We start from the raw sequence: 23890 nt of genomic DNA, 5'->3' as shown, positions 1-23890 counted from the left end.
TATATTTCAGGAGCAATCTTCCAATTGTATTTTATAAAGAGGACTTTTAGTTCAAATTTACTCCTCAATATACGAAAAAACCTAGAGTATATAGAGGTGTGGGCTACTAAAACTAAAGCACTAGCCCCTTGTTTTTCTTTACAAATTGAAAGAAGGGAAACCCCCCTACACACACCCAAAATATATTTCAGGAGCAATCTTCCAATTGTATTTTATAAAGAGGACTTTTAGTTCAAATTTACTCCTCAATATATATAAAAACGAGGAATATATAGGAGTGTATATGAGTGTGGGCTACTAAAACGAAGGCACAAGCCCCTTGTTTTTCTTTACAAATTGAAAGAAGGGAAACCCCCCTCCACACACCCAAAATATATTTCAGGAGCAATCTTCCAATTGTATTTTATAAAGAGGACTTTTAGTTGAAATTTACTCCTCAATATACGAAAACACATAGAGTATATAGGGGTGTGGGCTACTAAAATTAAAGCACTAGCCAGTTGTTTTTCTTTACAAATTGAAAGAAGGGAAACCCCCCTACACACACCCAAAATAAATTTCAGGAGCAATCTTCCAATTGTATTTTATAAAGAGGACTTTTAGTTGAAATTTACTCCTCAATATACGAAAAAACATAGAGTATATAGGGGTGTGGGCTACTAAAATTAAAGCACTAGCCCGTTGTTTTTCTTTACAAATCGAAAGAAGGGAAACCCCCCTACACACACCCAAAATATATTTCAGGAGCAATCTTCCAATTGTATTTTATAAAGAGGACTTTTAGTTGAAATTTACTCCTCAATATACGAAAACACATAGAGTATATAGGGGTGTGGGCTACTAAAATTAAAGCACTAGCTAGTTGTTTTTCTTTACAAATTGAAAGAAGGGAAACCCCCATACACACACCCAAAATAAATTTCAGGAGCAATCTTCCAATTGTATTTTATAAAGAGGACTTTTAGTTAAAATTTACTCCTCAATATACGAAAACACATAGAGTATATAGGGGTGTGGGCTACTAAAATTAAAGCACTAGCCAGTTGTTTTTCTTTACAAATTGAAAGAAGGGAAACCCCCCTACACACACCCAAAATAAATTTCAGGAGCAATCTTCCAATTGTATTTTATAAAGAGGACTTTTAGTTGAAATTTACTCCTCAATATACGAAAACACATAGAGTATATAGGGGTGTGGGCTACTAAAATTTAATGCTAGCCCGTTGTTTTTCTTTACAAATTGAAAGAAGGGAAACCCCACCTGACCCCGTATGTTTGATTTGTACCAGAATGCACGCTTCTCTTCCTGCGCAAAATCCTGTATCTGATCTATCTTACATCGCGATATTGTTGGCTGGAACTGTTGGCTGGCTTGCTGTTGGCTAGCTTATTGTTGGCTGACTCTACTCCGGCCCATTATTTGTAGGGTGAGTTTTGAATTAGGACTGAAATACATGTATTTAAAAAGAAAACTTATAGGGTCTACTAATTATTTATTTATAAAAGAATCGCATCGATTATTAACCAGCTTGAATCAATCAAAATTTATTGAAATATCAAATGTGATTTGTGCCTGTACCTTAGTTATTGTTTAACTTTAAAGCTGCTTTAAATTTAACAACATTCACGTTCTTGATGTCCCCTATTTAAACAGAATGGACATGGCCGACTGTGCAAGATTTTATAGCACTTTATTTTACAGAATTTACTCATATCCTGATAGTACCTGAGGCTGCTTAGCTGAGCTAGCTGAGACTGTAAGTAAGACCTAGGCTAAAAGTAAAAAGAGAGCATTACTAACGTCAAGAATGGCGCATTCATCGAAAGGGAAACTCGTAGCTGTAATTGGCGATGAAGTGAGTACAATATTATTTTCATATAGGATTAAGCTTGCTTTCACAGATCTAACGTTAGACTAGAACTGTGAGTGTGATGAACGAGAGAGCTGATGCGCGATGCTATTGGCGCACTATATTCCATTCCAGACGTAAAGTCCCACACGTTCATAACCATGCAGTGCAGTGGATGAGTCATTTTGAGTGCAAACGTGAACAATGTAATTTTGTGTAGCCTGGCTTGACTCCTGGCTTGAGGACTCCATGGGCCGATTGCACGAAAGGGTCTTTCCAAGGACCGTCTTTCGTGTCGCCCATCTTTTATGATGCGCTATAACTTGTATAAGCGGAGTGTTTCTGAAATTTATGATAAACAAATAAATATGATGGGGTGTCCAAACTTCGCAGACTTTTCAAAAATATTCATCAGGCTTAAATTTGTTCACAAAATATTCATAATTTATACAAAACTAATTCAAGAAATAGTTACAACGTTCACGGCAAGATCGTTAATTAAAAAATCATGGACGAAAATGTAAAGTAGGTCAAGGGGTTTCGCCGGTATCGCGATCTCAAAATTCTATTCCGATTGGCGAATGCGCGCGTGCTGGAAAACTAATCTGAAAAAGTGTGACCTAACTTCGCGGACCAAAGTTTTTGTGGAGATGTAAACAAAATCTCAAGCTCAAAAAGTGAAATATTTATATCAGATTGACGGCAAAATGCTATAGAATTGGTTAGTACCACATTTAACTCACATTTTTGATGATTTCTGCTTGCAAAATGGTGATATCGTGATGCTTGTTGAGAATATCAGATTTCTTCAAAACGGGCGCTAACAGTGACAAATTTGCCGATCTTTTGTCAATATTTTCATGAATACTGAACTCATCCGAAAGAAACTTACACCAAAGGATAATTTTAGGTCACTTTTCACGTTGATGATGTCAGATTTTAAGGATATTGGCTAGTTTTTTAGATAATGACCGTCCGCGAAGTATGGACACGCGCGAAGTTTGGACTCACTGCCATACAATTCGTAAGCTTGCTTTTAAATCAAATTTTATACAATTTCATGAGATATCACATTTTATAAACAAATATTTTGTTTATTTTAATGGACGAGTAAAATATGTTTGCAGATAATTTATTTAAAATGCGTTTCACATGGCGCATGACAAAAAATGGGCGACACGAAAGACTGTCCTTGCAAAGACCCTTTCGTGCAATCGGCCCCGTGATGATATTTTTAATATTTTGACATATTCATCATGGAGCCTGTACCGCCTCCCATATATGTATAAGAGATACATCAAAACAAAGATGGATTTCCCTAGGAAATCCATCTTTGTTGACCGAAATCACGTACTAACAAATGTTTGTGATTTTATTTTTATTTATTTTTTTTTTACACCTTCATTAAGTTCATACGCCTAATGCGTATGAAGGTTACAAAAATTGGTTCATAAAAAGGTGAAAAATTGAAGGTTTCTGTAGATCCCTCGATCCGTTTGTCAACAAACATGACAAAGCAAATACTTAGGTCTGACCCACTGGTCTGACCCACCCATGGGTACATTCCGCCGCCGTGCACAGGATAACCACTCACTGGCACGGCACTTGCAATAAATTTATGGCTATTTTGTTAAAATTAGAAATAGATCATGTAGATAGATATATTAAATTAGATAAGCTTTGGATATGAAACTTATCAAACGATATGAAGCCAATTTCATTTCCTCTGTCTTTCTGGTACTTTATATCGATGATTTTTCTTGATGTCGAAGAAGGCATGGACCTAATTCGCTAGTTTTCTCTATACGCACAGAGAGGGCGCGCGATATAATTTAATAAACTTGCTTGTTTACGTCGTTCACGTCAGATCAGCTGTACTGCTGGTTGCGTTCTAGGCGCTCCGCATTTTTTTTGCTGTTCAGCGTTATTTTATGATGTAGCGCCATCAGCGATTATACGTGAGATGCAACCTGTTGATTTTTTTGGTGCAATTTCCTATTATGCGCCAACGACTTGAATCTAGACTGTTCGATAGGAAAAATTTGCATTTCGATTGTTGTTTGCGTAATTTCCACCGCAGTATTAAGGATCGGACAGATTATCTTGGTTGAGATTTGGAGGTAAGCATTTAAAATCACTTTTTATAAATAAGTTCGAGCACATTTTTTAAATTAAATTAGATGATAAGATTTAGATTAATAAATTTAGTATATTTTGAAGATTTTGGCGTGTTTCATTCTCTCACATTCGTGTGATGAATGAAAACGTCAAAATTCATTATGAAATGACATGCGTTGTGTGAGGTTAGTACAACTAACCTCGCATGCTTGTGTGAGTGGGTCTGACCCTTGAACTGCTTCGTTATGACTTACCTTCGATAAGCGATGTTACAAAATGCCGTTTTGAAGAACAATGTATAGTAGATAAAAATGATTATTTAACAAGTACTAACATTTTATATGTGATTATGAATAATTATTATAATAATAATAATTATTTATAATCATGTATTAAATTGGTCAATTAACGTTCCACCAAAGTCTTTACAGTAAAAAGATGGGACACTTTGCAGACTTCGCGTAACGCTTTGCATTGATTTACGTGTAAAAAAGTTTTTGTGCCTAGTCTTTCCCTTGTAGTGTGTTTGATATGAGGATAAATCGTGCGCCCTCTTTATGTAATTAGACAAAAAAATTGGAAAATCGCAAGCTCACTCCGTATTTTGTCAACGAGAAGAAAATTCAACACTTAAATGACGCTATTTGAGGGATATTCATCATAGTAGGATTAATTGACTTCACATCATTCGGTTAGTTTAGTAGGAAGACTTGATTTTATAAATCCTCTTCTGAAATTTGCAGGAGTTTGTTGCAATTTTGCATGCGCCGTGCCTTCAATTTTCCTGTACACGGCGGCAGTAATACACCCATGGGTGCGTGTGAGTCTCCCTTATGTGCACACACGTGTATCTGCGTGATTCTTGTTAAACTAAAAATTTAATTTAGTCTTGATTTACTCAGTAAATACTTGTACTTAGTTTTACTTTAGGACCTAAGATACACAACAGCAACATGACTATAGTATAGGCTAGGCAAAAAGTCAATAGGTGAGTTGGCCTCAAATTTTCATTCTATATTTTGAGTGAACAATGTAGTTAAACTTAGCGACATCTTCACATTTTCTGGCAGCCAAGTTGATTATCTATTGATGTGACATATTTCCACGGCTCCTCTCAGTCTCACTCAGAGGCTCACACAGGCCTCAGTCAGGATACAGACTAAAAATAAAATGCCTATTTTTAGCCACTAGCCCACATAGTATATTCATATAGTGATGGACCAATATGCATACATGATTTTATGGAGAATTTAAGCTTTATTTTTCACTATTTAAGAAATTTTGGGGTAAGTTTTGAGTAATGTCTGTGATAATAATGCTAATAAAGAATTAGACCAAAAGCTTCGGTCTCTGTTTTATTGGTTCCGCTGAACTCCGTTGGTTCCACTCACCAATTACAGAGGCCGAAGTTCTAACTCTACCTGTACCCCCTACCTGTAACGGGCCCCAGGGGCCCGTTACAGAAAGAGTTGCAATCAATCGCAACTCTAAAAATCATGCGCAACTTGATTTTCAACCAATCAACAGCTCGCATGTGGGACTTGCAATTGATTTTTTGGTTTGCGTTTAAACGCAACTCTTTCTGCAACGGGCCCCAGGGGTACAGGTACTCAATGGCCATATGTTTATGTATCAAGTTCAGATAAACTGGTCAGGGAAGTGAGAGTTGTGCGACAGCCGAAGGGCCAGATGAGCTTATGCTGTGGCGTGTCATCTGTCGTCCGTCCACAATTTCAAAATGCTTCTTCTTCATTATTTCAAGTCTATTTCAATTCTGTTTGCTTTATATAATAGCACTAGCTGGGAGATTCAAAACTTCTACACAGAATTTTGAAACTCATTAAATATGCTAATTTATACACATTTCGAAATTCACAAAAAGTGCTTCTTCATTTGTTGACCAATTTTGATTTTTTTGCTTCCATCTGGTAGAGCTTTATGATGTTCACCAAACTTCTACACAGAATTTTGACATTTTGACAAAAAAATATTTATGCTAATTTATAAAATTCACACAAAATGCACCTTCTTTTTTTGTTGACTGATTTTGATTTTTTTTCTTCCATCTGGTAGAGCTTCATGAGGTTCACCAAACTTCTACACAGAATTTTGACTCGAGAAATTGTCATGCTTATTTATGCGAAATTAATTTATGCCTATTTTTAGCTTATGCCGTGTCGTCTGTCGTCCGTCCACAATTTCAAAATGCTTCTACCTCGCCATTTCAAGTCCGATTTCAATTCTGTTTGCTTTAAATGATAGCACTAGGTGGGGGATTCAAAACTTCTACACAGAATTTTGAAACTCATAAAATATGCTAATTTATGCACATTTTTCAAAATTGACAAAAAAGGCTTCTTTATTTATTGACCGATATTGATTTTTTTCTTCCATCTGGTAGAGCTTTATGAGGTTCACCAAACTTCTACACAATATTTTGACATTTTGACTAGAAAATTAATTATGCTAATTTATGCAAAATTTATTCATAATCACAAATAAATGCTTCTTTATTTGTTGGCCGATTTTGATTTTTTTTTTTTCCATCTGGTAGAGCTACATGAGGGTCACCAAACTTCCACACAGAATTTTGAAATTTTAACTTGAAAATAATACTAATTTATAGAAATTTATTCATAAATCACAACAACAAAAAATTCTCCTTCATTAGTTGATCAATTTCAATTTGTGTTTGCTTTGTATGATAGCTCTAGATGGGAATACAAAATTTCTACACAGAATTTTGAAACTCATTAAACATGCTAATTTTTGCATATTATTCAAAACTCACAAAAAATGCTTATGAATTTGTTGACCAATTTTGATTTTTTTTCTTCCATCTGAGAGCTATACACGAGGTTCATCAAGGTTCTACACAGAATTTAGAAATTTTGACTAGAAAATTATTTATGCTTATTTATACAAAATACATTCATAAATCACAAAAATGCTTCTGTCATTACTCATCAATTTCAATTCTGTTTCCTCAATTTATGTCACCAATATAATTCACTACAGTGTCAACTGGGCTGAAATTAAAAACTGTGTTAAATTTCTTTGCGAGATGCCGGATGAGCTCCACATCATTGATGTGCTCGTTTTTTTTCTAATTTATCTATGCTCTCTTTCGTTTTGGGTTGCTCCGTAATCTTTTTAAATGAAGATTATTGGCAACTTTTCCAATCATATATAATGTAGGACTGTTATTTTAACATTTCGTTTCCCTTTTTGTTCTACAGTTTTGTTATTTAGTTCAATTTGTTTAGATTCTTGATGCTTCTGTTGTCAAGGACATTTGACTTTCAACCTGCTTCTCCCATCATTCCTTTCCTATTCAGACGTGTTCATTCATTATATTCTCACATCTGATAGTGATTCTTTTGTTAAACATTCTTATTATGAAATCATCACAACATCTTTATATTCATCTTCACTTTATTTGTTATTTTATGAATTAGACTTCTATTAGTTGGCTCCTCCATTATTTTTATTTTGACTGGTTGATATTACTTAATTTGAATATACAGCTACAGCGTATGTTAATTTTTTAATATGATTCTGAGTTTTACATATGTACATGTACTTAGGCAAAGAAGCCATCTTGATTAATCAGTGCACTACCAGACTTCATTGAGTTAAGTTCGGTTATGTTCCTGTGTCTTCTGAGTTGATTCTACTTAATTTCTGTTTGCTGTTCCATTTGATGTGTATGTTTGAGCTTATGTTATTCTCCTGCATTCGAATATTTATTTCCCATAGACTTATATTTAAAGCCGCACAAGGACATTGAAATGAATCTAATGTGGTAGAACAGCAAGGTACAAATCCACTGTGATATACAGTGAAGATTCCACATCTCTGTTTATCTTCATTTATGCTAGCAAATTAGCTGAAGATTATGATTTGTCTGATAGGCTCTGCGTGAAAGGAAATGGAAAAAGAAGCCATTTTTCTGAATGTGTTTGTTATTTCTTTTATGCATGACATCTGAAATTTTTTATTTCTTACAGGATACATGCACAGGATTCCTTCTTGGGGGTATTGGGGAAATCAATAACAAGAGACAGCCAAACTTCATGGTAGTTGAGAAGGGTAGGTGAAACATTAATTGTAGAGGAATGCTAGTATGAATAAATTGTTTCATGACATCTGTATGTTCTGTAAAATACATTTATATCTTGCTATTTTAACAGGGAAATGTATTGGTAGATTAGTAGTGTTAATACTTGAATGATAAGGAGGGAGATGATGATGATCATGGTAGATATAGATATTAAAAAAGTATTTATTTTTTTTATTCACTCGCTTGCAGATTTTTAATTTTTTTTTTTTGGGGGGTGGTCTGTAAATTTTGCCTCATATGCCATATCTGGCTGCTTCAAAATGATTGGTTCATAATGCCTCTGACCCAACCCTCCCCCCTCCCTCTATGAAATAAAACAAAAAATCCCTCATAGAGAACAATATTTGTGTCAGTTATCCCCTTCCCTACCATGAATACTGATCGACACCCATGGTCAATTATCTATACTATCAGTTTTCAGTTTAGTGGCTTTTTTACATGTATGTCCATATTTCCCATAATATAGTATTGTATATGAATAGGAATGGAATGGGAATGGTTTCAAATGATTTAGAGAAAGTAATGTAGTGGAGAAGAATAAGCATTTCAAAACATTTTGGTACACATTATTTAGAGACATATTAACATTGTGAACATATTGTAATTTTTAAAAATCAGGAATGTATGTGGGATTGTGGATGGCTTCTTAATTTGAAATTGAAAAAAAATGAAACCAATCCAAAGTTGGTGTGAAATACTTAAGAGTAGTTTTCAAAAAAGGCTTTGGGAGTATAATCTCCACCATAGATTAATTCAAACAGAACACTTCTCACATTAAAAAAAATAATTGTTACTGTTAGTGTTAGTATACAGAGAGAGGTCAATAGAAGTAAATAGGCAGGCAGCATAGCCTATGCCCCTAAAACTTTTTTATGACCTCCACATATTTACATGCACATCCATTCACAATGCAGTTAGTTGAAGTTTTCTAAGTGCAACCAGGCCTGGTTGAATTGGTTTACATTTCATAATCTAAAAATCATTTGCATCCATATTTTGCTTTGAAACTTTCAGACAAGTATTTCAAAACTATAAATTTTTTATATCTAAACCATTTCAAAAATAAAAATGTTATTTTTTTAAATAAAACACAGTTAGTGTGTCAAATTAAAAGCGGAAAGTAACAAGAACATAGACACATGACTCTGTCTTGACTGTTACTTGTATTAGAGAAAACTTATGTTCCTTTTTTTTCTATGTATACCAGAAACTGCAGTTCATGAGATTGAAGAGAGCTTCAAGAACTTTGTTGCACGCAATGATATTGCAATCATCCTCATCAACCAGAACATTGCTGAGCATATACGTCATCTGTTAGATAATCACACTGATCCAGTTCCATCTGTACTTGAGATCCCATCCAAAGACAGTCCTTATGATCCTAGCAAAGACTCAATTCTTAGAAGAGCTAAGGTTTGTCCTCGCCCCTCATTTGTTTTTCCCATCTCAATCTCTCTCTGTCTGTATCTTTGTTCGTCTCGGTCTATTGCTATGTCTATTTCTTTATTGCATTTTTGTCTCGCCTGCATAGCAGAGCGAGACTATAGGCGCCGGCGGCGGCGGCGTCAACATCAAATCTTAACCTAAGGTTAAGTTTTTGAAATGACATCTTAACTTAGAAGGTATATGGACCTTGTTCATGAAACTTAGACATAAGGTTAATCAGGTATTACTGAACATCCTGCCTGAGTTTCAGGTCACATGACCAAGGTCAAAGGTCATTTAGGGTCAATGAACTTTGGCCAAGTTGGGGGTATTTGTTGAATTACCATCATAACTTTGAAAATTTATGGATCTAGTTCATGAAACTTGGACATAAGGTTAATCAAGTATTAGTGTACATCCTGCCTGAGTTCCAGGTCACATGACCCAGGTCAAAGGTCATTTAGGGTCAATGAACTTTGGCCAAGTTGGGGGTATTTGTTGAACTACCATCATAACTTTGAAAAGTTATGGATCTAGTTAATGAAACTTGGACATTAGGTTAATCAAGTACCACTGAATATCCAGGGCGAGTTTCAGGTCACATGACCATGGTCAATGGTCATTTAAGGTCAATGAACTTTGGCCGTGTTGGGGGTATTTGTTGAATTACCATCCTAACTCTGAAAGTTTATGGATCTAGTTCATAAAACTTGGGATATAAGAGTAATCAAGTATCACAGAACATCCTCTGTGAGTTTCAGGTCACAAAACCAAGGTAAAAGGTCAGTTAAGGTCAATAAACTTAGGCCATGTTGGGGTAATTGTTGAATTGCCATCATAACCACTCTAGGCGACACCGCAATACTTACCCGTGTTAATAAAGTGGGACTCCGCTCACGCGCGTTTGGGCCTCCCTAGCTTAGAACTAAGCACTAATATCCCCTTAAAAACTAAATCTACAAGGTATGTATAATCTATTTAGTAATTTGATAATGTTTAAACGGTACTCACCAGTTCTTTTGATGTATTTTCTCCAGAATTCCCACGGATTTGTCCCAAATCTTGCGACAAACCACGTCGCGGTAGACAGCTGTACATTTTTTTTTATTTATAAATAAAGCGCCCCTTACGATAGTTGTTAACAACGCGGCCAAATCGTTAGGTTTTTTGCACTGTGTCCAAGGCTTTTTTATTTTGTTTGATTTTTTATTTTTTAATAAATATTTTGTTCAATAGCGATTTTTACGTCAAATATTAAATTTATATCACAAAATATTTTTTAATTGTAGAAATATACATAATATTATGCAATAATTTATTCTATATATATTTTATAATAAAATTTATAATTGTTGCGGTCTTTAAAAAAGGATAGTCGATTGATCAGGTGATGACCACACGTATCACGTGATCTGAAAATCAGCTTCATACCGCTTTGATCGCACTCGACGGTGACCGGACTGACTGCCAAAAAAGATCGAAAAATTACTCAAATGTAAGTTTTCCTTTATTTTATTAAATTCAAATTAGGAATAGGAATATATTTAATGGGCAATCTTTTAATAAATGATAAACAAACGAGGACAAAACTCATATTTTGGGAGTAATATCATACTTGGGTGCAGGAAACAGTACGGTTAGAAGTTCTAACCTGTTTTTAACGCATTGTCGCCTATGAGGTCCATACATGCTAATGTTTGGACCTCATTGGTACTAGGAGTGATCATAACCGAAAGTTTATGGATAGAGTGAATGAAATGTGGACATGGGTGTAGTGGCGCCTGGAAGCGAGTCGGGTCGAGTCGAGTTGTTGTGCTATAATGCTGTTTCATTTTCAATTTTGGACTATCTTTTAGATGTATATAGGAATTAGGATTTATACCTTGGATCCTTTTGGATTTTGCTATTGCTAATTTTGGGGAAATTCGGATTGCAGAAGGGTAAGCTGACATTTTTGGGCCTTTCACGCACTCTGCACTTAGATATAGCGAGGGTTTGAATTTCCCGCCAAACCACAATGGCGGGCGCCACTAACGTGGCGGAGAATCTAGCTCACCGCAAGCCTCCAGAAGAGGAGGGAGGTTTTCAAGTAATAAGAAAACTAAAATTAGCCAAGAAAAGATTGAGAGAAGGTGGTTTAAGTGATGTTGAAGAGCTGGCAGCTGATACCGATTTTGGCACACCGCTGTCAACTCCTTTCAAAACAGGAATAAATGCCCCAAAAGCAGACCACCTAAAGGTACTCTTAGTACCCATTGATAGAAATAAAAACCTTAGTGTAGTTAATGAACTAACTGTCAAGAAGGATATTGGAAAGGCTTGCAGGTCTCCCCCTGACTTCATTAAGTTTGTACGAGGTGGGAAGGGTCTCTTAGTAAAGTGTAAAAATGAGAAGCAACGTAAAGCCTCAACTCAGATACCAGAGAATGGCAATATTCCAGTCAAAATAGAGGAAAAAACCTATGCCTCGAAAGGGGTCATATTTGGAATTTCTCTAGAAACTTCTGAGGAAGATATTCTGAAGGAGCTAGAACAAAGCAGAGTAGTGAAGGTTGAGAGAATGAAGAAACGAATTGAGGGTGATTTGAAGCCCCCAAAGACAGTAATATTGTTCTTCTCTACCCCCCAAATTCCAGAACATGTTGAATTTTGCTTCCAGAAAATAAGAGTCAAGGAATACATTCCACCAGCACCCAGGTACTTTAAATACCAAAGATACGGGCATTTAGCAAGTGGATGTAGTGCTAAGGAAAGGTGCCCCAGATGTGGCCTAGGACATTCGGTAGAAAATTGTGAACTGGAGCGACAACATTTCAAATGTGTAAATTGCAATGGTAATCATTCGGCTGCTTATAAAGGTTGTGAGGCATCAAAAGAAGCACAAGAAGTGCAGCAAATTAAAGTACAAAATCGCATCTCATAAGCGCAAGCAGTGAGACTACGCTCTGAACAAAACGAGGAAATGAAGCAGGGAAAACATTTTGTAAACAAGGCAGAAATTAAAAAAGTAACAAATCCAATTAATAGAATAAACACTCAGAAAGGAAATGCAGTTTCTGATCAAACCGAAATGGAAATCGTCTCGGATTCGCAATTTTCTACCAAAACAGAGGTGACAAGTAAAATGTCTGAGAATGTAGGCCAAACGCATAGTAATTTCTTGAAAGGTGCTTCAGACATCACACTTATTTCTTTCTTTATTAGACTAATCAGAATAGTAACAAAGCCTGAAATGTAATCCATTTGATGAAATAACACATATTTTGAAAGATACTCTGGGTTTACATCCCACAGACGTTGATTTACAGTCAATTCGCAGCCTATTCTACTAGTCTGATCACCCTCGTGGCATTCAGCATTCTCCAGTGGAATGCACAGGGTCTTGAATGCCACGGGGATGAGCTAATTAGATTTTTTAATCAACAAAAAATACCCTTAGAAATTATTTGTCCCAAGGGGGTTGCGCCATATACGTCCATTACTCACTAAACTACAAAAGTGTTTTTAAACGCGATCTGGAGATCATATTAGAAATTTTATTGGATGATGAGGTTTTAAATGTAGTTAAATTCTACAACCCGTGCAGCAAACTTAGCACAGATTCGCTGAATGAACTTTTCAAAAATGTGAGGGGGAAAAACATTGTAATATTGGGAGACTTTAATGCCCATAATACATTATGGGGCAGTAAAAAAACAGATGCTAATGGCAAAGTAGTGGAAGAATTTGCAAACGAGAGAAATCTTGTTATCTTAAATGATGGAAGAGCCACTAGAGTAGACTACCACACGGGTAATTTTTCTTGTTTGGATCTAACATTAGCCCCTCCTTGTACAGCAAACAAAACAATGTGGCAGGTCCTGAACAACAGTTTTGGAAGTGACCATTATCCATTGTTAAGCCAGTTGAACATACTGAAAGGGGATGGTACGCAAACAAAGATCAACCACTCCCAGTCTATCAGTTCAATGTTATCCACAAAGAATGTAAATTGGGATGAATTTAGGCGGCAAACTGATGAGCAGTGGAGTACCTTACAGAAAGGAGGCAAGGTCATAGAGTTCGATTCTTTCATGAAATCAATTAAGATTACCCTGGAAAATTTGAAAGGACATCAGCTACCAAGAATATTAAGAAAAACCCAGTACCATGGTGGAATAAAGAATGTTCCTCTGGAATAAAGGAGAGAAATAGAGTAAGGAGCAAATTGAAAAGTTATGTAATACCCCCTCCAGATTTATTGGAGGATTTTAAGAAGAAAAGATCTATTGCCCAGAAAACTTTAAGGCAAGCCAAAAGAGTTTACTGGGAAAAGTACTGTCAAGACATTGATCGTTTTACCCCTTTATCCGAGATCTGGAATATGATTAAGAGGATCAATAATGATGGTATTTCGCCCAGGAAAAACATTGTTCTCATGAGAGAGAATAGTTCCGTTGTTACTGGCAATGACGTTACGGATACTTTCGCTCACCACTTTAAAAACATAAACGATAGTTTTAAGGGCAAAGTTTTTACCCCTGAACAAATAGATATTGTTAGAAAATATGAGGACATCATATCATCATTTGGTGATGCTAAGGGTAGTAGTGTCCTTAATGATCCCTTTACCATGTACGAATTGAGAATATCATTTAAAAAATGTAAAGAGTCTTCTCCAGGTAAAGATGGCGTTGGGTATGAAGTATATAAAAATCTCTCACACAAAGGGAGAGTGATAATGTTAACTATAATTAATAGCATATGGGAAACAGGAATTGTTCCCCTCCAACGTAAGCATTGCCTCATAGTCCCAATATTGAAACCACACAGGGAAGCTACAGACGTTTCTTCCTACAGGCCTATCGCTCTTAATGACTGTTTCATCAAAATAGTTGAGAAAATCATCAAAGAAAGAATGGTATGGTTTACGGAAAAACATAGTTTGTTACCATCTTGCCACAGTGCTTTTAGAAAGGCAAGAAGCACAAAAGACAATATAACCCAACTTGAAAATGACATTCAAAAAAAGTAGTGGGAATAAAGAACATACCCTGGCCGTTTTCTTTGACATGGAGAAGGCTTATGTTAGACTATGGAAGGAAGGCTTGATTTATAAACTTAATAAACTTGGTTTCCAAGGCAACATAGTCAAGTTCTTATGGAACTATTTAAGAGGGCATTCTTTCCAGGTCAGGGCAAATAAGTACCTCTCAGTTATACAGGACATAGAGGAAGGGCTACCGCAGGATAGTTCCCTAAGTCCCATCCTTTTCAATTTAATGTTGTCGGACATACCAATGGACGAATCTGTCAATATTTCTATATATGCAGACGACTGTGTTATATGGAAAAGTGGGAAAAACATTGATTTTCTAAAAAGAAAAGTACAAACCTATGTGAATATCCTAAATGAGTGGTTCAACAGATGGGGTTTTACCCTTACTAAAGAAAAATCTGTTACTTTGCTTTTTAGTAACACTAACAAATGTGTACATATTGAATTAGATGAGGTCCCCTTACCACAAAAGGACAAACATCTATTTTTAGGAGTAGTACTGGATAGAAAGTTAACATGGAGACCACATATAACTATGGTTGTAACAAGAGCCAAAAAGAAAATAAATATAATGAAAAGACTAGTGGGAACTAAGTGGATTATGCAGCAGAAGCATATGATTCAGCTCATGATCATGTGAAAAACTTCTTGTTGACTATTCAATACCAGGCTTTAAAATTGTGCACAGGGGCGTTGCCGGGTACCTCCCTGGAATCCCTACAGGTAGATACTTGTGAATTACCACTCGATCTGAGAAGATACATGCTTAGCAAGGTTTACAAAGCAAAAATAAAACAAAACGCCAAACACCCACTCCAATCTTCATTGAAGAACTGTTGGCAATTTGAAAAAATAAGACAGCACGAAAACCTTTTGGTTTAAGAGTTTTGGAAGATGAGATATACTACACAACTGAATCTTTTCAGTCTTATACACCCATGCCCAGTGGCGTACCTAGGATTTTCCACAGGGGGGGCAAAATCGGCCGCCAAAAAATTTGACAAGCAAAAAAAAAATTAAAAAAAATAAAGGTCTTCAATACAAAAATTAAGGTTTTCGTAACAGAAAAAAATTGACAAGGGAAAAAAAAAAAAAAAAAAAAAAAAGGTCTTCAATAAAAAAAAAAAAAAAATGTCTTCATGGGGGTGGGGGAATAAAGTTCATTAAGCTCGTCAGGGGGAGCAAAAAAGGTCTTTTAAGCTCGTCAGGGGGGCAGGTATATGTCTTTTGTATGGGTTGTGGCTCGTCGGGGGGCAGAGTGCCCCCCCTGCCCCCCCCCCCCCCCCCCCCCCCCCCCGTAGGTACGCTAGTGCCCATGCCTCCTTGACATCTCTCTCCACCAGGAGTGTCATTGAAGCTGCATGAGCTTGTTTCCAAAAGTGATAACGTTTTTTATCAATATAACACAACTGTGGAGTATATTAATACAAAGTGGAAAGAGAATCTCCATATTTACACTGATGGTTCTAGAGACCCGGCGCACGGCAATGCCTCTGCTTGTTTTGACGTGCCTGCTATGCGGGTAATCGAATGTAAAAGAATGCAAAATTTTACATCATCGTATAGATCGGAATTGGTCGCCATTGTCCTGGCACTGCAGTGGTTGGAAAATTTGAATGTTTATAATAAAGTGGTAATTTTTACCGATTCTCTGAGTGCTATCGAAGCAGTGAAGGAAAACAACGATGATAATTTTGTCAGAGAAATCATAAATACCGCTACTTGTCTAAAATATAAAGGTATATTGATTTGCTTAGAGTGGATTCCATCTCACTGTGGGGTTAATGGAAACGAGACGGCTGACTTCTATGCAAAGGCAGCCCTAAAACAAGAAATAGAGATAAAAAATGGTTTGAATATCCAAGAAACAAAAAAGATTGTAAGAGTCCTTGCAAGAAATGAATGGCAGAAGAGATGGGACAAGTCAACTTCAGAATTAAAAAAATACCAGAAAGTTGTATCAGAAAAAACACCCTTTGATTATCTCTGCACAGACAAAAGTGGCGAAAAAATGATCCACAGATTACGTTTGGGAGGTTTGGGTTTAAATGACTTCCTTTTTAAGACGGGAAGACACACAACTGGAAAGTGTGATTTCTGCAATGAAAGAGAAACGATATACCACTTCTTATATGTTTACCCTAGATTTATAAATTCAACGAGCCCTATTACTTGCTGAATTAAATGTTAGCAATATCTCTGATGCGGAACGTAAAGTGGATAATCTCGCAGTAAAGACCCAAAGTGCACTTATCAGATATTTCAAAAGGACTCATAGATTTCAATTTGGTTGCCAGGATGGCAACCATTACAACAGGGTGTAGTCAGGACTTCGTGACCATAATACTTTTCTGAGCAAGGTGTATATAATTATTCATTTTGGGGGGTAATTGTTTATGATGTAATCGATGATGTTTTCACCTAAATAGTCTATGTGTGCACCTTTCTTGTCACTTGCACTTTATCATATGGCCCTTGAATGTCAGTATTTACTCTACTGTAAATGTTTTTTGTTTAAAAAAAAAATGTTGATATTGATCTGATCGATTTGACATAAATTTTCACCTGCAGATTTTAAATGGAGTTCTACGAGGTATCGGATAGAGCGCCACCTGCTCACGTTTGAGAGACATAGGGAGTACAATTTGTTTGTACTCCTGAGACGCCCTCGAAATGTACCTCGAGCGGGCTTGTCAGGATAACGTACTAATACAGGGCAGGAGAGGTGGTCTTCCACGATTTCCTAAGAACTTTTCTTTCCTATCTTTCCTTTACTTTTTTAACTGATATAGATTGAACAAAGAAATTATTCCTTTTGAAAAAAAAAGAAAGCAAATTAACAAGGCAACAATAGTCAAAACTGACAAGTTTGCCTAATTAAAATAACAACAACAACAGTTGACAAGTCTTGAGTCACCGTTCAAATGTCATTTATGGTCAATGAACGTGGTATTATGTCATTATATGAAAGGTGTTTTTGTTAATGATTATTTTATAGTAGTTTCAAAGTTAGCACTGCTGCTATATTAAATCGCGAAATGCAGGTGAGACTGCCAGAGGCGTTCCACTTGTTTTATACTGTTGTTTCCTATATACAGTGCTGTTGTCTCATCATTAGTTTTTTTTTTCATTTCTTTTCTTCTTGCTTCCATTTTTTGGTGGGGTGGTTGTTATAGCTCATTTGATTTCAGGTTGGTAAAAGCTTTTAATCACCAGTACATTTTTGTCTCGCCTGGATAGCAAAAACAAGACAGAGCCAGATGCGTTTTTTCCATCAACCTTGAATTTTTTCAATGTATTTTTGTATTCTATAATGATAGTAAAATTACTGAGAAATGTTTAAAGTCTCTAATAGTCATCAAGCTGTTAAATATTTAATGAAGGTGAACACCTGTAACATGTAAATGTATATTTGCATGTATTACCCATACCCCCTTGCAGGCTGCATTTATTTGTTATTTTGTCACCACTGAAATATATCATTTTCTGTTTTCTTTTATTACTATGGGAGTATTAAGATTAGTTAAAGGTTTGTGTGTGTACAAATCATTTTAGTTCCAATGGGAGGTTTGTTTTTATATAATCTTTCATTGTGATATGATATGTGAAAGTCTTTTCTTTTTATTTTACTTTATTGCAGGGTATGTTCAGCCCTGAGGATTTCCGCTGATGTCATCGGAACAATATTTCTCTCTTCTCATTCCATATAAGTATATAGATATATATATGATACATGTTACTGGGTGATAATAGTTATAATGGTGAAGATTTGTTTTATGCAATGTGTCCCATGGTTTTTTCCACCAATGAATAGTAATTCTTCGTGCAAATATATACGGGCATGCTCCTGCTAAATACCTTCTTGTACCAGATTCATCCAATCAAAGTTTTCAATTGTACTGCTATCCTTTACATTTTGGAGACTAAACTATTTTGATACAGATAGATACTGTTCATGTGAATAAAAAAAAAATACAATGCACCTCCAAACTGAATCATTGCTTTTCTTTTGAAATTTCTGTCTGTATTTCATTTTCATTATTATGAATATTGAATAAAGAAATGTGGTACACATTACACATAATCAATAAGAACTGTAATACTCCCTACTTCAACTTCACCTTTTCTTTTGTTTTCTGTAGGTTAGATAGATGCTGTATTATCATTTCTTTCGTATAGTTTGCCAGTTTTAGATTAAAATAGTAGTTTTTGTAAACTCCATAGTGTTAAATATATATGAAAAAATATTTATATATCCAACAATTTTATTAAGTATATGATGATTTATCTGATGTATGTGTATCAATAATTTGCATTTTAAGGGGAAGTCCACACCCATGTTGACGTCCAGTTGGTTCCAAGTTCAACAAAAGAAAAAAAAGAAAATTTTCAGTAATACATGAAAACTCACCCAAAGATAAGTCTTTGATTTTGAATTAACTCTTTGTGATGTCGCTTGCTGTCCTCCCATATGTTGTGTACTACAAATTCAAGGTAATGTCACATTTTCAGTTTAAAAAAAATTCTAGCTGTGCATTAGCTATCAAATTTTGCTTTTTTAATACATGCCTTTTTTAAAACAAATCTTTTGATTGATCAACATAATGGGAGCAGCTTCAAAATTACACTGCAGAATGAATTAGAATTTAACGAATCCACAACTCTGATATTCATTAATTTATTTTCACCAAACCTTCACTTTTCTTTTTTTATCAAAATCACTTGATTGACATCAGGGTGAACTTTCCCTGCTTAAGATCATTCATGAGTTATCATCTTATGTCATTTGAGGATAATATTACTAAACATCCTAATTAAAGCATTAAAAGCAATATATTTAAGATTACTGTAAATTCATATACTTTATTGTAGATCACTACAGTTGATTAAGATTGAATGGTTTGCTACATGTACATACCAGCACATGTCAGCTTTTGAAATGCAGGTACACGATTTGTTGCTTGTATGCATACACTTCATTGGTGCTTACTGAAAATATATTTCCAAGGATATAAAAATATATCTGTATAGACCTATTGTGTGCAAATTTACATGTATCACTTAGAAAGTGGAATCAAACTTCATTTGATTTTTGTATTTTTGATGAATTTGATAATTATCTTCAAATTAATAATAATCAAAATATCCACAGAGTAGGAGGCAAATAATTTTTATGTATTTTTTTTATTTATAAAGATTTTGACATTCTACAAAGAATCATAAAAATATGGTGATTTGTTTTTAATGACTGTTTACATCAATTTTGATATTTTGGAAAAAAATGAACAATGTGGGAAAGAATAAAGCTTATGTTATCCTTATATTGTCTTTAATGGTTCCATTTTCATATTTTGTTGGCCTTTTTTATTGAGACAAAGTGACCATACATTTTGGTTTGGTATGGGTTTTCCTATGAAGAGCAATATTGTACAAAATATCTGGGATGAAAATGAAACAAAATTTACACAAACTTCGCTTTTATTGCATTATTATCTTCAATTATATTCTGAAAAACATTTTAGAACAACAAATCACTCCGAATCCTTCAATTGTTATGGAAATGCCCAAATCACTGTTTTCCACACCACGTGACTGAATTCTGAAGGCATTCTCACTCAATCTGTTCTTATTAATTAAGTTAGTAAACATCAAAGGGAATATAAAAGTTGCCAATTTGAAGAATGAAAGACGATTTTTAGAAAGGGTTAAGCAATACTCCTTTTTGTCTCACCTGCATAGCAGTGTGAGACTATAGGCGCCGCTTTTCCGGTGGCGGCGGCATCAACACCAAATCTTAACCTAAGGTTAAGTTTTTGAAATGACAGCATAAAAAAGTATATGGACCTAGTTCATGAAACTTGGCCATAAGGTTAATCAAGTATTACTGAACATCCTGCCTGAGATTCATGTCACATGACAAAGGTCATTTAAGGTCAATGAACTTAGACCATGTTGGGGGAATCAACATCAAAATCTTAACATAAGGTTAAGTTTTTGAAATGTCATCATAACTTAGAAAATATATGGACCTAGTTCATGAAACTTGGACATAAGGTTAATCAAGTATCACTGAACATCCTGCATGAGTTTCACGTCACATGACCAAGATCAAAGGTCATTTAGGGTCAATGAACTTTGGCCGAATTGGGGGTATCTGTTGAATTACCATCATAACTTTGAAAGTTTATGGATCTGATTCATGAAACTTGGACATAATAGTAATCAAGTATCACTGAACATCCTGTGCAAGTTTCAGGTCACATGACTAAGGTCAAAGGTCATTTAGGGTCAATGAACGTTGGCCAAATTGGGGGTATTTGTTGAATTACCATCCTAACTTTGAAAGTATATTGGTCTAGTTCATTAAACTTGGACATAAGAGTAATCAAGTATCACTGAACATCCTGTGCGCATTTCAGGTCACATGACCAAGGTCAATGAACTTTGGCCGAATGGGGGTATCTGTTGAATTACCATCATAACTTTGAAAGTTTATAGATCTGATTCATGAAACTTGGACATAAGAGTAGTCAAGTATCACTGCACATCCTGTGCGAGTTATAGTAGGTTTCAAAGTCAGCACTGCTGCTATATTGAATTGCGTGATGCAGGTGAGACCGCCAGAGGCATTCCACTTGTTTATCTTTTTTTCCTACCAAAGTTTGTGTTGTTGTTGGATTGAATGTAGTGAACCAGAAACTTGTCATCTACCAGTACTTGTGAAATAGATATGTTCAGGCTCCAAATAATAAAATTGTGTAAATTTAATGAGAGTGCTTTTAAAATAGATCAATGTATGAGTTGTAATTTTGTTTTATTTTTTATACCCCCCGTCCTATACGGGACGTATGATGGTATCACGCTCGATGTCCTGTCTGTCCATCCATCTGTTAACTTTTCCTTTTAAATGCGATAACTTAACCTAGGCTCATATAATTTGGTGTGTATGATACTAGCATGGATCCAAGGAAGCCTATTCAATAGGCTTCCTTGGATCCATGCTTTGAACTTTTGAGGTCAAAAGGTCAAGGTCACAGGGACATGTTTTCATCTTACCCTTCTGCAATCCTTGTAAACTTGATATTCTAGCTAGGCTCATATAATTTAGTGTGTACTAGCATGAATCCCAGGAAGACTATTGATTTTGAGGTCCAAAGGTCAAGTTCACAGTGACATGTTTTCATCTTACCCTTCTGCAATCCTTGTAAACGCAATAACATTAGTTTAACTTAACCTAGGCTCATATAATTTGGTGTGTATGATACTAGCATGGATCCCAGGAAGTCTATTGATTTTGAGGTCAAGAGGTCAAGGTCACAGTCACATGTTTTCATCTTGCCCTTCTGCAGTCCTTGTAAACGCAATAACTTAAGTTTAACTTAACCTAGGCTCATATAATTTGGTGTGTATGATACTAGCATAGATCCCAGGAATTCTATTGATTTTGAGATCAGAAGGTCAAAGGTGAAGTCGTCACCTTCCACTTTTCTTGCTTGACCAATAACTCCATTTCCCGTGTTACAGGCAGGCGTATTATGTGCTCGCCTTAGCAACACTGTATTTATAGTTCATGTGAGTCTTTGGTTTTTCACATCTTAGCAGCTTTATTTCTACAACACAATGGCTGGAATTCACAAAGGTGGTTTTGAAACGGTGATTTGAAACCACAGTTAATACAAATTTCATGCATTGAATAAGCTAATTTTAGCACATAAGAAATGAAGAAAGCTCTAGTAGTGAATGCACACATTTATCAAAGGGCACTAAATTGATGTGTGTTACTAAGGTTGCATCATTAATGAGACCGTTACTTTTTATTGATGATTCCACTGTTTATTACATAAACGGTGGGTTCATCAAAACAGTATCCTTAGTGACAGGCATGAATTTAGCTCCTTGTAATAAAATCACAACTCCATATATACATCACACTGAAAAAGCGTAATCGGTGCATGAAATCAGGAATCATGGTTTCAAACTATGGTTTCAAAATTACCTTTTCAATTGTAGGCAAATCAGTTTGTAAAATGAACAATTCTTCATCTTTGGGAACCTCACGACATTTATTTTTCGTCATTTGGTATATCTATTCCTTGTTGATATGAATATATAGTCGCAAAGGATATTATGAGTTGCATGCTATATTAATAAAAATAAATCTACAATTACGTTGTATTGCCCATTTTGATGGCTGATACATGGAGTATGTTTGAAATAGCCTCTACCCCCTCTCTCTCTTCCTGTCCAGTCCTATTTTCAAATGCATTATTACATGCATTTTTATTAATCAATGGTACTGAAAGTTATACTGTTATAAAATGTTTTATATTTGTATTTGAATGTCAGTAAAACTAAAGAAATTATTGAATATGATGGTTTGAAGCGTTTTTATTATTCACATATTTGTTTTGGTTTTGTTTTTTATAGCCAATAGCTTTAAAGGGAAAGTTTACCCTGAATCAAGAATGGTTTTAATGAGCATAGAAATGAAAGAAACATTAAGGAAGTTTGGGCTAAAATCCATTGAGTATCATGGCATCGTAAATTGGCAGCACTTTAAACGGCATGATTTGTGATACATACGCAATTTTCTCAGAAAATTTAAACTTTTTTTTAAACCTGTTAATAATCATCAGACTCACCAATTTATACATGCTTCTTTGAGGAAAATATTTCCAGTCATGATGAACCATAACAAAATGGAAATTTCTGGAATAAATTATATCTTATTACACGATATACATGTCATCTGCTCAAAACGTCACAAAGTAAGAAAATATACCCCCAAAAGTCTTGTCTTATGCCTTGATGGATATTTGTTTTATCTGATTTGGGGACTTTTTTTGTAATTTGAAAACATAAATTAATTTGTCATGTCATAATGATATTATCATAAAATAATTGTCATAACAGTCTTTTAATTACATCCGATTTTGGTGTAATTTTCAGTGTTTGCTCTATTCAAATAAACAGCGCGTCCCCCCAAAAATGTCCCTCTTATCTGCGGCTAAATTACTTCAAAAAATAAATATTATTCTCAATAAAATTTATAGAAATAGGAAGCTCATCTCATGTTCTAACTTCTATTAAAAAAATTCATTGTTCTCGCTTCAGTGGTTTTGAATACACAGTCTATTATGTAACAGTGGTGCTTTTCAGCCCATTCCAAGTTTGCACGCATGCAGCACTACTGTGTGTTCTGCACTTTCTAGCATTATCAACCCCCTTTGACCATTCTGACCAAGGAATTCCCTGATCTGACCAGGGAAATCTCCATGAACTAATCAGGCTCATCAAATCACAAACTTGAGCATGTTCAGAAGGGCAAAAACAATA

At 35.2% G+C, this 23890-nt stretch overlaps 1 protein-coding gene across 3 annotated transcripts; it reads left to right on the top strand.

Annotated features, from left to right (window-relative positions):
• The first annotated feature begins 1341 nt into the window (after nt 1-1341).
• LOC129256872 (V-type proton ATPase subunit F-like) lies at nt 1342-22922 on the top strand. Of its 3 annotated transcripts, none has more exons than XM_064097508.1 (5): nt 1342-1427; nt 1703-1856; nt 7979-8060; nt 9299-9504; nt 18195-22922. In XM_064097508.1, exons 2-5 carry the CDS (start codon nt 1809-1811, stop codon nt 18222-18224), a joined length of 366 nt encoding a protein of 121 aa, XP_063953578.1. In that variant the 5' UTR covers nt 1342-1427; nt 1703-1808; the 3' UTR covers nt 18225-22922. The 3 variants fall into 3 exon arrangements, with proteins under 3 accessions (XP_063953578.1, XP_063953576.1, XP_063953577.1); XM_064097506.1 differs by having other exon boundaries at nt 1380-1427; nt 1655-1856; XM_064097507.1 differs by having other exon boundaries at nt 1419-1456; nt 1655-1856.
• Nucleotides 22923-23890: the final 968 nt, after the last annotated feature.

Source organism: Lytechinus pictus, chromosome 3, assembly GCF_037042905.1.
Source record: "Lytechinus pictus isolate F3 Inbred chromosome 3, Lp3.0, whole genome shotgun sequence".
NCBI classification, from domain to species: domain Eukaryota; kingdom Metazoa; phylum Echinodermata; class Echinoidea; order Temnopleuroida; family Toxopneustidae; genus Lytechinus; species Lytechinus pictus.
This window is presented reverse-complemented; position numbering and strand designations above follow the sequence as displayed.